Source organism: Eulemur rufifrons, chromosome 6 (assembly GCF_041146395.1).
Source record: "Eulemur rufifrons isolate Redbay chromosome 6, OSU_ERuf_1, whole genome shotgun sequence".
Taxonomy (NCBI): domain Eukaryota; kingdom Metazoa; phylum Chordata; class Mammalia; order Primates; family Lemuridae; genus Eulemur; species Eulemur rufifrons.
The window spans coordinates 25,688,125-25,702,927 of record NC_090988.1 but is presented as its reverse complement, the minus strand read 5'-3'; the positions used below and the strand labels follow the sequence as shown (position 1 = coordinate 25,702,927).

Genomic DNA, 14,803 nt, shown 5'->3' with positions numbered 1-14,803 from the left:
ACCCCCATCCTTTTTTTTTTTTTTTTTTTTTTTTTGAGACAGAGTGTCGCTCTGTTGCTCGGGCTAGAGTGCTGTGGCATCAAGCTCACAGCAATCTCAAACTCCTGGGCTTAAGCAATGTGCCACCATGCCCGGCTAATTTTTTTCTATATATATTTTTAGTTGTCCAGATCATTTCTTTCTATTTTTAGTAGAGACGGAGTCTCGCTCTTGCTCAGGCTAGTCTCGAACTCCTGACCTCGAGTGATCTTCTCACTTCGGCCTCCCAGAGTGCTAGGATTACAGGCGTGAGCCACCATGCCCGGCCCTGACCCCCATCTTTTAAAAAAAAAATTAGGGAAGAAAATTACTGATAATAGAAATGAAATGGGATATAATTGTAGATCCTGTTGATATTAAAAGGATAATAGGGAACCACTAGGAACAACTCTGCACATTAATTTAAATGGACAAATTTCTCAAAACCATGCACTATAAAAACTTTTACCCAATATGAAATAGGTAATTTAAATAGTGTTATAACTATTAAAGAAATTGAATCCATAATTCAAAACCTTTCATAAGACAAATTGGGAACCAGGTAAGGATGTCTGTCTACTCTCACCACTCCTTTTCAACATTGTACTGGAGGTTCTAGCCAGGGCAGTTAGGCAAGAAAAAGAAATAAAAGGCTTATAGATCAAAGGGAAGAAATAAATTCCTTTCTGCATGTAACGTGATTGTCTATGTATAAAGTCCCGAGGAATCTACATTTAATGTTATTTGAGCTTTAATTTTATTTTCTCAACTCCAGGAACTCCTTTTTCGTACCATATTGTTTTACAATCTGCATTTTGAGCTTTTTTGTTGTTGAATTCATGGAGGAAGTGAAGTCATCTGGAGGAATGCACTGCAGCCTTTTTGAAGAAGCTGGACTCTTTTTTTGAATGTCTTAAACCAGCCTTCTTACCACCTGCTAGTGGAGTATATAGGATTCTAGGAGAATTTGGATCATTTTAGTTCAACCAACATAAAGCCCTGGATTCTGTGCTTTAATCAGAGACAATTACTTATATTATTGGCTTTTTCTATTTCGCCTCTCTCTCCCTGCCAATAAGAAGAAGGAAATGATAAAGATAGCCTCTCCTCTTTTCTGTTCTCTAAGTTTGTGTATATTAACTCATGTATTTTTATGATTGCCTATTCTATGCAGTGAAAACACCTTGGAAAGCACTGGTGTAGAGTTCTACAAATAACATCAGACAGTATGATAGAAATCATTTAAAGAATTGTTTTCCTTAGTATGTAATGTTTGAGGTATTTATATTGTTCTTACTCTTTTGTGTTTAATATCTCTGATTTTTATTTTTATTTTTATTTATTTATCTTTTAAATCAGCTCATTATGGGGGTACAAAAGTTCGGGTTATATATATTGCCCATGCCTCCCCATCCCCCCGAGTCTGAGCTTCAAGTGTGTCCATTCCCTAGACAGTGCACATCGCACTCATCATGTAGGTATGCACCCATCCCCTCCCCCCACCCCCATCCCCCCCAGTCAGAACTTCAAGCGTGTCCATTCCCCAGGCAGTGCGCATCGCACTCATCAAGTAGGTATACACCCATCCCTTCCCCCCAGCCCCAACCTCTGTCCGATACCCAATTGGTGTTATTCCCAAATGTGCACTCAGGGAAACCAGTTTGCTGGTGAGTACATGTGGTGCTTGTTTTTCCATTCTTGGGATACTTCACTTAATAGAATGGGTTCCAGCTCTCTCCAGGAGAACCAAAGAGATGCCATATCACCATTATTTCTAATAGCTGAGTAATATCCATGGTATACATATACCACATTTTGCTAATCCATTCATGAATTGATGGGCATTTGGGGTGTTTCCACATCTTTGCAATTGTGAATTATGCTGCTATAAACATTCAGGTTCAGGTGTCTTTTTTATAGAATGACTTTTGTTCTTCTGGGTAGATGCCCAATAATGGGATTGCTGGATCGAATGGTAGGTCTACTTGAATCTGTTTAAGGTATCTCCACATTGCTTTCCACAAGGGTTGCACTAGTTTACAGTCCCACCAGCAGTGTATGAGTGTTCCTGTCTCTTTGCATCCATGCCAACATGTATTGTTTTGGGACTTTTTGATAAAGGCCATTCTCATTGGAGTTAAGTGATATCTCATTGTGGTTTTGATTTGCATTTCCCTGATGATTAGAGATGTTGAACATTTTTTCATATTTCTGTTAGCCATTTTTATATCTTCTTTTGAAAAATTTCTATTCATGTCGTTTGCCCACTTTTTGATAGGGTTGTTCGATTTTTTCTTACCGATTTTCCTGAGTTCTAAATAGATTCTTGTTATCAGTCCTTTATCTGATGTGTAGTATGTGAAAATTTTTTCCCATTCTGTAGGTTGTCTCTTTACTCTCGTGACTGTTTCTTTGGCTGTGCAGAAGCTTTTTAATTTGATCAGGTCCCATTTATTTATTTTTGTTGTTGCTGTGATTGCCTTAAGGGTCTTCTTCATAAATTCTTTGCCAAGGCCAATGTCTGTAAGAGTCTTTCCTACATTTTCTTCTAGAGTTCTAATAGTTTCCGGCCTAAGGTTTAAGTCTGTTATCCACCGTGATTTGATTTTTGTGAGAGGTGAAAGCTGTGTGTCCTGTTTTAGTATTCTACATTGTAACTATCCAGTTTTCCCAGCACCATTTATTAAATAAGGAATCTTTTCCCCAGAGTATGTTTTTGTCTGCTTTGTCAAAGATTAGATGACTATATGAGGATGGTTTTATATTTGGATTCAGACCAGTGGAACAGAACAGAATATCTCTGATTTTTAAACTATCCATTTTTGCAGAATTATGTGACATTTACAGTTGAAAAGGAAGATACCCATAGATGTTATTCTTACCCACTTTACTGAGGACTCTCTATCTCTTACTGAGAAGAAAACCATGCATTAGGAACTTTGCTTTTCATTGTATAGGGCAATAATTCTCAATGCATTTTGCATTTCTGCACATATTGCAAGCAGAGACGCTGATTACTTTTTTTTTTTTTTCCAGGTTACTTTTTCAAAGATATTTGTTTGTATAGCAGACACCCTTGGAAGGTAGAGATGATGGCTTCCTCTAGAACAAAAGGTTTACTTGCAGCCCATTCATTATAGAAAGCTTGGGGTTTTTCTGTTATAACACAGCTGACTGTTGGCACTGTGTCAAGTGTCCCTCTTTATGTTGCCCTTGAGATTGGGAAACATGGAAAAATGAAGGTAGTCTGGCTACTATCATTGCTATGGGAAATAAATTGTCCTTTTTCTCTGATCAGGAATCTTATGTCTTCTGCCTGCATCCATGAAACTGTCATGCTGATTTGTGAGGTTAGGAGTAGAGGAAAATCTCACACTCTTTATAGTTTCTGACACATTTAGTGCACATAATTAATCAAATATCATTAATAAAAAACCAAAAACTGTGGAGCGTGCACTTTCTCAAGTGCTTTGGTAGGCCTAGAGAAGGAACATAGGCTTAGAGATGTTAAGTAGCTTATCTGACGTCTGGCTCTTAAACTGATGCTCTCACACTTTATTGCCTATAGTTCCTATCTTAAAGGCATTTTATATAAAATTAAATATTGATGGAGTGCTTTTACTGTGTTAAATATAAGTTAGTGTAATTTTAAATTTTTTTCTATATAGGATTATGGAATATTTAAGTTGAATTGTGACATTTAACTTAATATGCTTTGATTTTTTTAAAAAAAATCATAGCTAATAATAAGTTTTAAGGTTTTTTTTGTTGCTGTTGTTTTTCTTTTTAGAATTGTTCTCTGTGTACTTCAAGCTGTATCTCAAACCTTCACAAGACGTTAATAGAGTTTTAGTGGCTAGAATAATTCATGCTGTGACCAAAGGATGCTGTTCGCAAACTGATGGATTAAATTCCAAATTTTTGGATTTTTTCCCCAAGGCTATTCAGTGTGCAAGGTAATCTAATCTTTGTTTTGTTTTGTGTTGAAATTCATTTGATCTTCTTGCAAGACCATGTTTTAGATTCAATAACTAAATAATAATGGAACTAGTGGATTCCCTAAGAGACAGTCAGGTCCAAACTTCCTGAATATCCAATATGCAGAACACTACATGATGTTCTTAATTGGGAGATCTGTCCTGCTGTTCTAATGACAAGGAAAATTAAATATTCTCTAAGTAGTTTCATTTTCCCAATTTTGAAGATGAATGTTATATAATGAGAATAAAATAGGAGTATATTCTGGAAGTATTTGTATATTTGTGTGGTATTACCCAATTTATAATGTGAAAAATTTTAAAATGGTAAATATTACAAATCACTTTTGTTTATTTTTAGACAATGTTTCAGCAGCAGGGAGAGCTAGCAGGAGTGGTCTCTTATCAAATAAGAACTAATTTTTTATTGCTATGTAGTACTGCTGTGATTTTTTTTAATGAACTTTTGAAATTAAGGGTATTGTTTGAAAATTAGATTTTTTTTTTCTTTCAGCATGCAGCTTCATAACTGTCTTTAATTTGTGCAGTTTGTTCCCTTGGTTATGTCAAATTGAGTTGATTTGTTTTCTGTCACAGACAAGAAAAGAGCTTTTCAGGTCTAAATCATATCTTAGCAGCCCTGATTATCTTCCTCAAGACTTTGGCTGTCAACTTTCGAATTCGATTGTGTGAATTAGGAGATGAAATTCTTCCTACCTTGCTTTATATTTGGACTCAGCATAGACTTAATGATTCCTTAAAAGAAGTAATTATTGAAATATTTCAACTGCAAATTTATATCCATCATCCAAAAGGAGCCAAAACCCAAGAAAAAGGTATAAAGGAAGTTTTTACAGTTTTAAATTTGCTTCTTCATTAAAACATAGACACTTAAGAATGAAATCAGTACTCTGTGGGAGAATATGACCTTCCTCTGGATTTCTCTGCTTGATAATGTTATTAGTTATGAGAATGTTTCTAATATAGTTTTTAGAATTTGAAGAATTAGTAGCAAATTCTATCATGCCTTTCTATTTGTTCAATATAGTGTTAGGTATTATGGGAAATACAAACAAATATGGGATACTAGATCAGAATATAGGAGAAATTTATAGCAAACAATTATCTAAATGTAAAATGGACACTGTTATGGAGTAGAGTTTGTCAAGGATGTTGTCAGAAGAGGCATTAATACTGAATAGAAGATTGGATCAGATGTCTTCTAATGTCAGTGCACCTTGACAGCTGAATAATTTTGTGGGAGTTGGCAGAGTATATACATACATTTCATTTTAATTTTTTGGATTACAGGTGCTTATGGATCGACAAAATGGCAAAGTATTTTATACAACTTATATGATCTGCTAGTGAATGAGATAAGTCATATAGGAAGTAGAGGAAAATATTCTTCAGGATCTCGTAATATTGCTGTCAAAGAAAATTTGATTGAATTGATGGCAGATATTTGTCACCAGGTATAGTAGTTCATGTCACATTACAAAATTTCCTGTTAGGTTTTCTTTTACTGGGCTTTTGGAAGCTGTATTCTCATAAAAAGCCTATAAAATTATTTGGTACATGTAACTATTCCTTTCAAAATATTAAATATCAAAAATATTAGGAATTACCCTTTTAACTTAGATAATGCTTTTGCAGGTATGGACTTAGTAAAAACTAATAATGAACTTTTGCATTCTTAAAAGATTGTCTATAGGAAATAAGGAGACCCTAACACTAATGTGTCTTTTTTTTTTTTTTTATTTCATCTTATTGTTATGGGGGATACAGCATTGCAGGTTACATACGTTGTCCATGTACCGCCTTTCCCCCCAAGTCAGAGCTCCAGGCGTGTCTGATCCCCAGATAGTGCGCGTTGCACCCATCATGTAGGTATATATCCCTCCCTTCCCCACCCCTCCCTTCCCGAGTCAGCACCTTCACGCGTTACCATTCCCCAAACGGTACGCAATGCACTCATTGTGTAGGCATACCCCCATCCCCTCCCCCACCCCCCACCTCAGTCTGATATCCGATTGGTGTCATTCCCAGATGTGTATTTAGGTGATGATCAGGGAAACCAATTTTCTGGTGAGTACATGTGATGCTTGTTTTTCCATTCTTGGGATACTTCCCTTAATATAATGGGTTCCAACTCTCTCCAGGAGAACCATAGAGATGTCGTATCTTCATTATTTCTTATAGCTGAGTAATATTCCATGGTATACATATACCACAGCTTACTAATCCAATCATGTATTGATGGGCATTTGGGTTGTTTCCACATCTTTGCTATTGTGAATTGTGCTGCTATAAACATTCGGGTACATGTGTCTTTGTTACAGAATGACCTTTTTTCCTTTGGGTATATGCCCAATAATGGGATTGCTGGATCGAATGGCAGATCTACTTGAATCTGTTTAAGATACCTCCATAATGCTTTCCACAGGGGTTGCACTAGTTTGCAGTCCCACCAGCAGTGTATGAGTGTTCCTGTCTCTCCACATCCATGCCAACATGTGTTGTTTTGGGTTTTTTTGATAAAGGCCATTCTCACTGGGGTTAAATGATATCTCATTGTGGTTTTGATTTGCATTTCTCTGATGATTAGGGATGTTGAGCATTTTTTCATATGTTTGTTAGCCATTCTTATATCTTCTTTTGAGAAGTTTCTATTCATGTCATTTGCCCACTTTTTGATAGGGTTGTTTGATTTTTTTCTTGCTGATTTTCCTGAATTCTAAATAGATTCTTGTTATCAGTCCTTTATCTGATGTGTAGTATGCAAATATTTTTTCCCATTCTGTAGGTGGTCTGTTTATTCTCGTGAGTGTTTCTTTGGCTGTGCAGAAGCTTTTTAATTTAATCATGTCCCATTCATTAATTTTTGTTGCTGCTGTGATTGCCTTGGGGGTCTTCCTCATAAATTCTTTACCTAGGCCAATGTCTGTTAGAGTCTTTCCTACATTTTCTTCTAGAATTCTGATTGATCCAGAATTCACATAGCATAAAATTCACTGTTTTGAAGTGTACAATTCAGGCCGAGCATGGTAGCTCACACCTGTAATCCTGTCATTTTGGGAGGCCAAGGTGGGAGGATTGCTTTAGGCCAGGAGTTCGAGACGAGCCTGGGCAACGTAGCAAGGCACTTTCTCTACAAAAAATAATGAAAAAAATTAGCCGGATGTGGTGGCACATGCCTGTACTGCCAGCTATTCGGGTGGCTGAGGCAGGAGGATTGCTGGAGCCCAGGAGTTCGAGGCTGCAGTGAGCTGTGATTGCACTACTGCATTCCAGCCTGGGCAACACAGTGAGACCCTGTCTCTAAGAAAAAAAAAGAAAGAAAGAAAGAAAAAGAAAAGAAAATTGTAGTGTACAATTCAGTGGTTTTTAGTATTTTTACTATGTTATGCAGTCACCACCACTAATTCCAGGACATTTTTATCACCCTAAGGACACCTTATACCTACTTAGCATTCAGTCCCAATTCACTATTTCTCTTAGCTCCTGGCAACCAGCCACTGATCTACTTTTAGCCTCTATGGATTTGCTTATTTTGGACATTTCATTTTAAGAGAATCATACAATATGTAGTCTTTTGTGTCTGGCTTCTTTTACTTAGCATAATGTTTTCAAGATTCATGCATGTTGTATCATGAATCAGCACTTCATTTCTTTTTATGCCTAAATAATGTTCATTGTATGGATATACTGCGTAATTTTGCTTACCCCTTTATCACTATTGTGGCCTAATGTTTCTTAAGTAAAACTTTTTCCCCCAGAGATTTGGTTAACATCCTAGGTAGTAATTTCATGTTGTCAAATATTTCCTTAATGGTAAATTTAAATATTTAATGCCTTTGAAAATACAGGTTTTTGTTTTACTTTTAGATTTCTTGGTGCTTTTAGTAAATATTCTCACTAAATAAAACTAATACATCACTTGATAATATCAGCTTCCTGAGAGTGCCATTACTGTCAACTGTCATGCAAAATGTTTATGTCTTACTAAATTGTCATACGTTTCTATAATTTATTACTCTTACTTTATGCATTCCTTGTATCTTCATTTGAGAAGGAATATTTATTTTCCTGACGAACTATTAGAGGACAGTAGCAATGAAGAAAGTGGTTTTATTTTTATTTTACAGGTTTTTAATGAAGATACCAGATCCTTGGAGATTTCTCAGTCATATATCATTACACAAAGAGAATCTAGTGATTACATTGCACCTTGCAAAAGGAGGAAAATAGAACTAGGCTGGGAAGTAATAAAAGATCATCTTCAGAAGTCACAGAGTGATTTTGATCTTGTGCCTTGGTAAAATGTTATCTTTTTCTCATTCACTGTCATTTTAGTCTCATTTAATTTTTCTCAGAAAACTTTCAGTAGAATTCTTTCATTTCATTGGCCAGAACTAAGTCATTTTTCTACTCCCAAGTCAATTATACTGGCAAAGGGAAATATGATTGCTATGATATGTTGAGATCAGTCATTAATGGTACATTTGCTGGGACCAGGTGCAGGCCCACCTTTCCCAATCATATTGTCTAACAAATAAGAAGGGAGAATGGGTGTCTGGTAGGCAAACAGTGGTGTCTGCCTCATGGAATTCACTGAGTTGTATGCCTCAACATGGGATTTTAGTATGCGTAACACCTAATAGAATTAGATTAGGAAGAAATTAAAGATAGCCTTCAGAAATCACAGAATAATTTTGACCATGGTAAAAGATTATTTTTTCTATCATCTTTATTCTTAAATAGCATTCACAAATATTTAAATAAAATAAATTATGGAATTCTGTGGAAGCACAAAATATTAGGTCTGATAAGGATGTTTAGAATTTATCCAGTTCAGCCTATTTGCTTTACTAAAAAAACGGAAACTCAGAAAGGTTAAGCAACTTGCCTAAGGACAGTTAGAAATTTAGAGTTTATAGTCAAACTTGTGATCAATGCTCTTTTGATTTTTACCATGTTGGTGAAATATTTAAATATAAATGACTCATGGGGAAAAAGCTTATTGATTTAGGTACCTATTACTTAAGCTCATGTTTATATCATTGAGGGTGCTTATTTCAGAATCTTTAATTTGTCAATTTGGAGTTATTTATTGAACACCTGCTGTGTGCCAAGCGTCAGGGATACAGAGATGAATAACATAATGTTCCCATTCTTAAGTAGCACATATTCTAGAGAATTCACAGCAAACATTTATTGAATTAACTGAATTAATGTCAAGGAAAAACAGATTTTGGGGTTTCTTTGTTTTCTTGTTTTATGGGAATAATTTTGGTGATTAAAGAACAAAGATGGGCAAGATAATTCAGAAGTAGAATATTGCTCATTTAGTATCCTTTCAAATTTTTATTTAAGGGAAATATAGCAACTTACCCAGCTAGCTAAAACGTCAGTCTTCCTGCCACTTTAGAACGTAGGACCTAATAAATATTAAGAGCTAGTTTATTTTGAGAGTAGTATGGAAAATTATTACGATGACACTCTAAGTAGGATATTAAAAGGGTACCCTATATAAATATTTGTTTTCTTAGTTTATTAATGGGATTGAATAGTTTCAAATTATCCTCTTTTTTTTTCTTTTAGGCTACAGATTACAGCTCAATTAATATCAAAGTATCCCGTGAGTTTACCTAACTGTGAGCTATCTCCATTACTGATGATACTATACCAGCTTCTACCTCAACAGCGACGTGGGGAACGCACACCATATGTACTACGATGCCTTATGGAAGTTGCATTGTGTCAAGGCAAGAAATCAGACCTAGAAAGCTCACAAAAGTCAGATTTATCGAAACTCTGGAATAAAATTTGGTCTATTACCTTACGTGGTTTAAGTTCTGAACAAATGCAAGCTGAAACCTTTGGCTTACTTGGAGCCATAATTCAAGGTGGTTTAGTTGAGGTTGACAAAGACTTTTGGAAGTTATTTACTGGGTCAGCTTGTAGACCTTCATGGTAAGTTTGATTTGATATGCATTGTATCAGATTTTACAGATACACACACACAAACACACACACACATACACATCCTTGATCATTCTCAGAGTCTGTTACTTCAATTAAAGAAAAGTTAAATTCTATTTCAGACGCTTTTGTTGTTTGGCCAGGAAGACTTAATAAATGCATAAATAAATGTGAATTTCATTTCAAACGGGGAGAGATTACTAAAGGCTGATTTTAAGGAGTATCTTTTTTTATAACTAAAATTTTTTTTATTGATATGTAATAGATGTACATATTTTCAGGGTTCATGTGATAATTTCATACACTCATATAATCACAGGGTAATTGGAATATCCATCACCTTAAATATTTACCTTTTCTTTATGTTAGAAGCATTTGAATTCTACTAGGTGTTTTGAAATCTATAATAGATTATTTATTATAGTCATCCTACTGATCTATTGAACATCAGGTCTTATTTCTTATTTAACTATGTATTTGTACCCAAAAGAATTTCTTTAGAGAATTATTGATTTTAGATTTCTTCTATGTATAATTTATAATTTGTTCAATGTTCATAAACCTAATTTTTTTGATATACTGCTTGCTGTTATTTTAAGGGAGAATTTTTAATCAAGAATCTTTTCTAATGTCGTCAGACTATTTTACAATTTTTGTGTTCATTTAGTCAACAAAAGTTGACAAAATGTATGTGCCTGGCACTGAGCATTAGAGGTACAGTGGTAAATAAGATAGACAAGATCTCTCTCCCACAAAGAGCTTAGTTTTAACAATTATCTTTTGTTTTGTTATAGTCCTGCAGTACGCTGTTTGACTTTGACACTGACCATCAGCATAGTTCCAGAAACAGTAAAAATGGGAATAGAGCAAAATATATGTGAAGTAAATAGAAGTTTTTCTTTAAAGGAATCGATTATGAAATGGCTCTTATTCTATCAGTTAGAGGATGACTTAGAAGATAGTACAAAACTGCCTCCAATTCTTCACAGGTAATTTCAGTTCATTAGCATGCTGCTGATTTTTTGTTTTGTTTTATAAGGCTGCTTCCACTTATTTGATACCAGATGGTTTTATTTTACAGTGATAATGCAGGATTTCACAGCGCTAGCCCTAAATATTAAACAGAGCTGGCCCTAAATATTAAACATTCCCTTTGTTTTTATACAGAACATAGTGTTTTGTGTCTTTGTGCCTTGATCATTTCTGAAATAAATATTTAATAAAAGGTTGTCTCACTGTGAGAATAAGGGGGGTGTGCATGAAGCACATGTGTGTAATTATTTGAGCATTTATGTGTTACTTTGTGATCTAATATAAATAGATCCATATATCTGACTCAGGTGGATCCTTGACCCTTAATCATAATGAGAGTATCTTCTGGGTGAAATATGTTATATTTGTTATTAGGTATGGAATGTCTGATTTTCTTAAGTACTAGGTTTGACAGTTGATATCTCTGACATTTCACTTTGACACTTCTTGTTTTTTTTAATTGTGAAGGTACATCTGCATTCTTTCAAATGCATGTTCTGGCTTGTGATTATCTTTCCAATTTTTTTTTAGAGCAATTTTTGTGAAACCATGGATAAGTCCAAAATTTGTGTTATTTTTTAATATGAGTTCTGTCGTGGAATCAGTGTGGTGCAGGCAGCTGGAAATATCAGCAAAGTGTTTGGGAAGGATGTGGCTAATAAACGCAAGTGTGCTGATGGTTGGAGAAGTTCCATTCTGGTGATTTTAATCTTGAAAATGAGCCATGTGAGTGACCTGAGACCAAGGTGGATAATGATGAGCTGAAAGCTACAGTGGAAACAAATCCATCTCAATCTACGCATGAATTAGCAGCAAGGCTTGATATTACTATTTCAACAATATTGGACCGTTTGAAACAAATGGGCAAGGTAAAGAAGCTGGATAGATGGGTACCACATGAATTATACAAGCGTCAGAAATCGTCTCGAAGCTTGCCTTTCTTTTCTGTCATGACATAAAGGCAAACCATATCTACACCATATTGTTACATCTGATGAAAAATGGATTCTTTTTGACAATTGCAAGCGTTTGGCACAATGGGTGGATAAAGATGAAGTGCCAAAACACATTCCAAAACTGAATGAATATTCATCAGAGAAAGCTAATGGTGTCTGTTTGGTGGTCCAGTGCTGGTATTATCCACTACAGCTTCATGAAACCTGGCCAGTCGTTTACAGCGAATGTCTACTGCGGTCAATTGGATGAAATGATGAGGATGCTTGCGATTAAGCAGCTGAGGTTGGTCAGTAGAGACAGGCGAATCTTCTTGCAAGACCACATGTCACAAAAAACAGTGCTGATCAAACTACAGAAGCTGTATTTGGAACCTCTCTGTCATCCACAGTATTCACCAGACCTTGCACCAACAGATTAGCACTTCTTCCAGGCTTTGGAACACTTCTTGCAAAAAAAATATTCAATTCTTAACAAGCTGTGGAAAAGGCCTTTCGCAATTTCACGGCCACTCGCTCTCTAGTCTTCTTCGCTGCTGGCATAAACAAGCTACCATTAAGATGGCAAAATTGTGTTGATAGTTTAGGCACATACTTTGATTACTTATACTGCTTCTTGTTTGAGATATAATAAACTAAACTTTTGATTTGAAATCGGACATTTTATATTTAATGACCTAATCTTATAATAATTGGGTGAGGAAACAAGAGGAAGATGAAATAGGACTTAATGCACTAGGAAAAGAGAGCAGCTTGACCACTTAACATTTTCACAGATAGTAATTGAAACTGAATGATTGGAAAACAGATCTCTGGATCCTAGTACATTTGCTTTAATTTCACAACCTTTTATGTATTTCAGAAATGATCTTAATAAATTAGACATGATTCTGCTTCCAAGTAATGTTGGAAATAATAGTAACATAATGTGTGTCATCTTTAAATTGTCCTTTCAGATACTAAGAAATTCAGTACAGATGAAAGTAATTTTAATTTAGTATCCAAATTTTGGAGGTCAAAATTTATAGCCAAACATAGATGTTAAAGTTTAAAGCATTCTTTAATTGACTTTTGGTGTTTTAAGTGAATCTTTTTATTTGTCTTATAGCAATTTTCCTGATCTCCTAGTGGAGAAAATTCTTGTGAGTCTCACTATGAAAAACTGTAAAGCTGCAATGAATTTTTTCCAAAGTGTGCCAGAATGGTATGTTATTACCAATATGGTCTGTGTTATTTTAAGATATTAGCTTTAATTACAAAGATAATTTTAGCAGGGTGGTAGCTGTATCTTAACAATTATCAACTAAATTGGTCAGGTAAGAAAAAGTCACAACTGTTAGCCAGGGAAAAGCTTTTAATTCAATGATCGTAATCTATCTTCTGTAATACAAAGTCACTATTTTTTAAATACTGGACAGTATAACATGACAAGTGCCAATGGAAAAAACTGAATTGTTACGGGAAATTAAGAACATGAAGTTTTTGTGAAATGAGTTCTTAAAGGTGTGACCCATTTTTATACATCAAGTAAGATCTGACTATTTGTTAGATTTAAAAACTAGTGATAATTGAAAACAAAAATAAGTCTAAAAGCCTGATTTTACTTTATTGACTTAAGAGACTTACGTTTTACTTCTATGACCGAAAAATGACTCACTGGGTGAAGATTCCTAATCTCCCTCAAGAGGGTTTAAAATGAAAAATATCTTACGTTTTTGGAGAAATTGAAGTTGAAAAAAGGGACCTGTTTTCACACAATGTTATTCTCAGTGTTTATTTCCTGTGTTGTTTTCTTTTTGAATACTTTCTGGATTTGCCTTTGCAATTGTAACTTGTATTTCTTTTGTCTATCTATACTAAAATTTATTGAGTAATGAAATTTGGTATAAGTAGGTATCAGCCCAACCAAGGGGAGCACTTAAAAGGATATTAATTGTATACACAGTCCTTGAATGACATAGATGCTATGTTAATGTTTTCATTTATAATATATTGCTAATACATGGAGGTTAAGCATTAGGTAGTTTGTATATTAAAGCTCTTACTTTCTTGAAGTGAACAACACCAAAAAGATGAAGAACCTTCATTCTCAGAAGTAGAAGAACTGTTTCTTCAGACAACTTTTGATAAGATGAACTTTTTAACCAATGTGAAAGAATGTGCTATAGAAAAGCACCAATCCAGTACTGGCTTTTCTGTCCACGAAAATCTCAAGGAATCACTGGATCATTATCTTCTGGGATTATCAGAACAGCTTCTAAATAATTACTCATCTGAGGTGAGATGCTAAAAAAAGAACTAAAGCTTATGCTTGATTCAACTTTGGTAGACTGTTAGGAAGGAGAAATGGGGGCAGGAAAGGCACTAAGGGTGGTGAGAAGCTTGATTTTAAAAGCAAAATGGCAGTACAGGGCTAAAAAAAGGGAAAATTTGACATGAATATAGGAAAACTAAAGAATAGTAATTTGAGTGCTTTCCTTGTACTGGGGATTCTAGTAGATATAAAAGAATTCTTTGTGTAGGCTAGTGGGGAATAGTAAGGGTTTTAGTGTAGGGATTGTATGATGAAAAGAACCTCTCAATACAAAGGAGGGAGATGTTACAGTAACAGAAAAGGATACCATTTAAACAGATCTAATAGATTTGGTGGCATCTGAAGAGAGAGGAGTGATTAATAAAGATAATAAATGGACTAGCAATTATCCATTTTTTTAGAGGTCATCTAGAAATTTCTCATCTGTGATTTTCTTGGTTCTCATAAAATCACAAATTCTCTTCATGTGTGCTGTTCTCTTGCCAAAACTCTCATTTCTCTCAACATGAAATATCTTTCTACTT

General features: G+C 34.8%; 1 protein-coding gene across 1 annotated transcript in view; it reads left to right on the top strand.

Moving 5' to 3' along the window:
* ATM (ATM serine/threonine kinase) overlaps nucleotides 1–14,803 on the top strand; it is a 121,630-nt gene that overhangs the window by 15,011 nt on the left and 91,816 nt on the right. Inside the window, exons 5-12 of the mRNA XM_069468973.1 lie at nucleotides 3,809–3,974; nucleotides 4,593–4,831; nucleotides 5,307–5,470; nucleotides 8,144–8,313; nucleotides 9,600–9,971; nucleotides 10,775–10,969; nucleotides 13,074–13,169; nucleotides 14,021–14,243. Coding sequence (XP_069325074.1) covers nucleotides 3,809–3,974; nucleotides 4,593–4,831; nucleotides 5,307–5,470; nucleotides 8,144–8,313; nucleotides 9,600–9,971; nucleotides 10,775–10,969; nucleotides 13,074–13,169; nucleotides 14,021–14,243 — 1,625 coding nt within the window. The remainder of the gene's footprint in view (nucleotides 1–3,808; nucleotides 3,975–4,592; nucleotides 4,832–5,306; nucleotides 5,471–8,143; nucleotides 8,314–9,599; nucleotides 9,972–10,774; nucleotides 10,970–13,073; nucleotides 13,170–14,020; nucleotides 14,244–14,803) is intronic.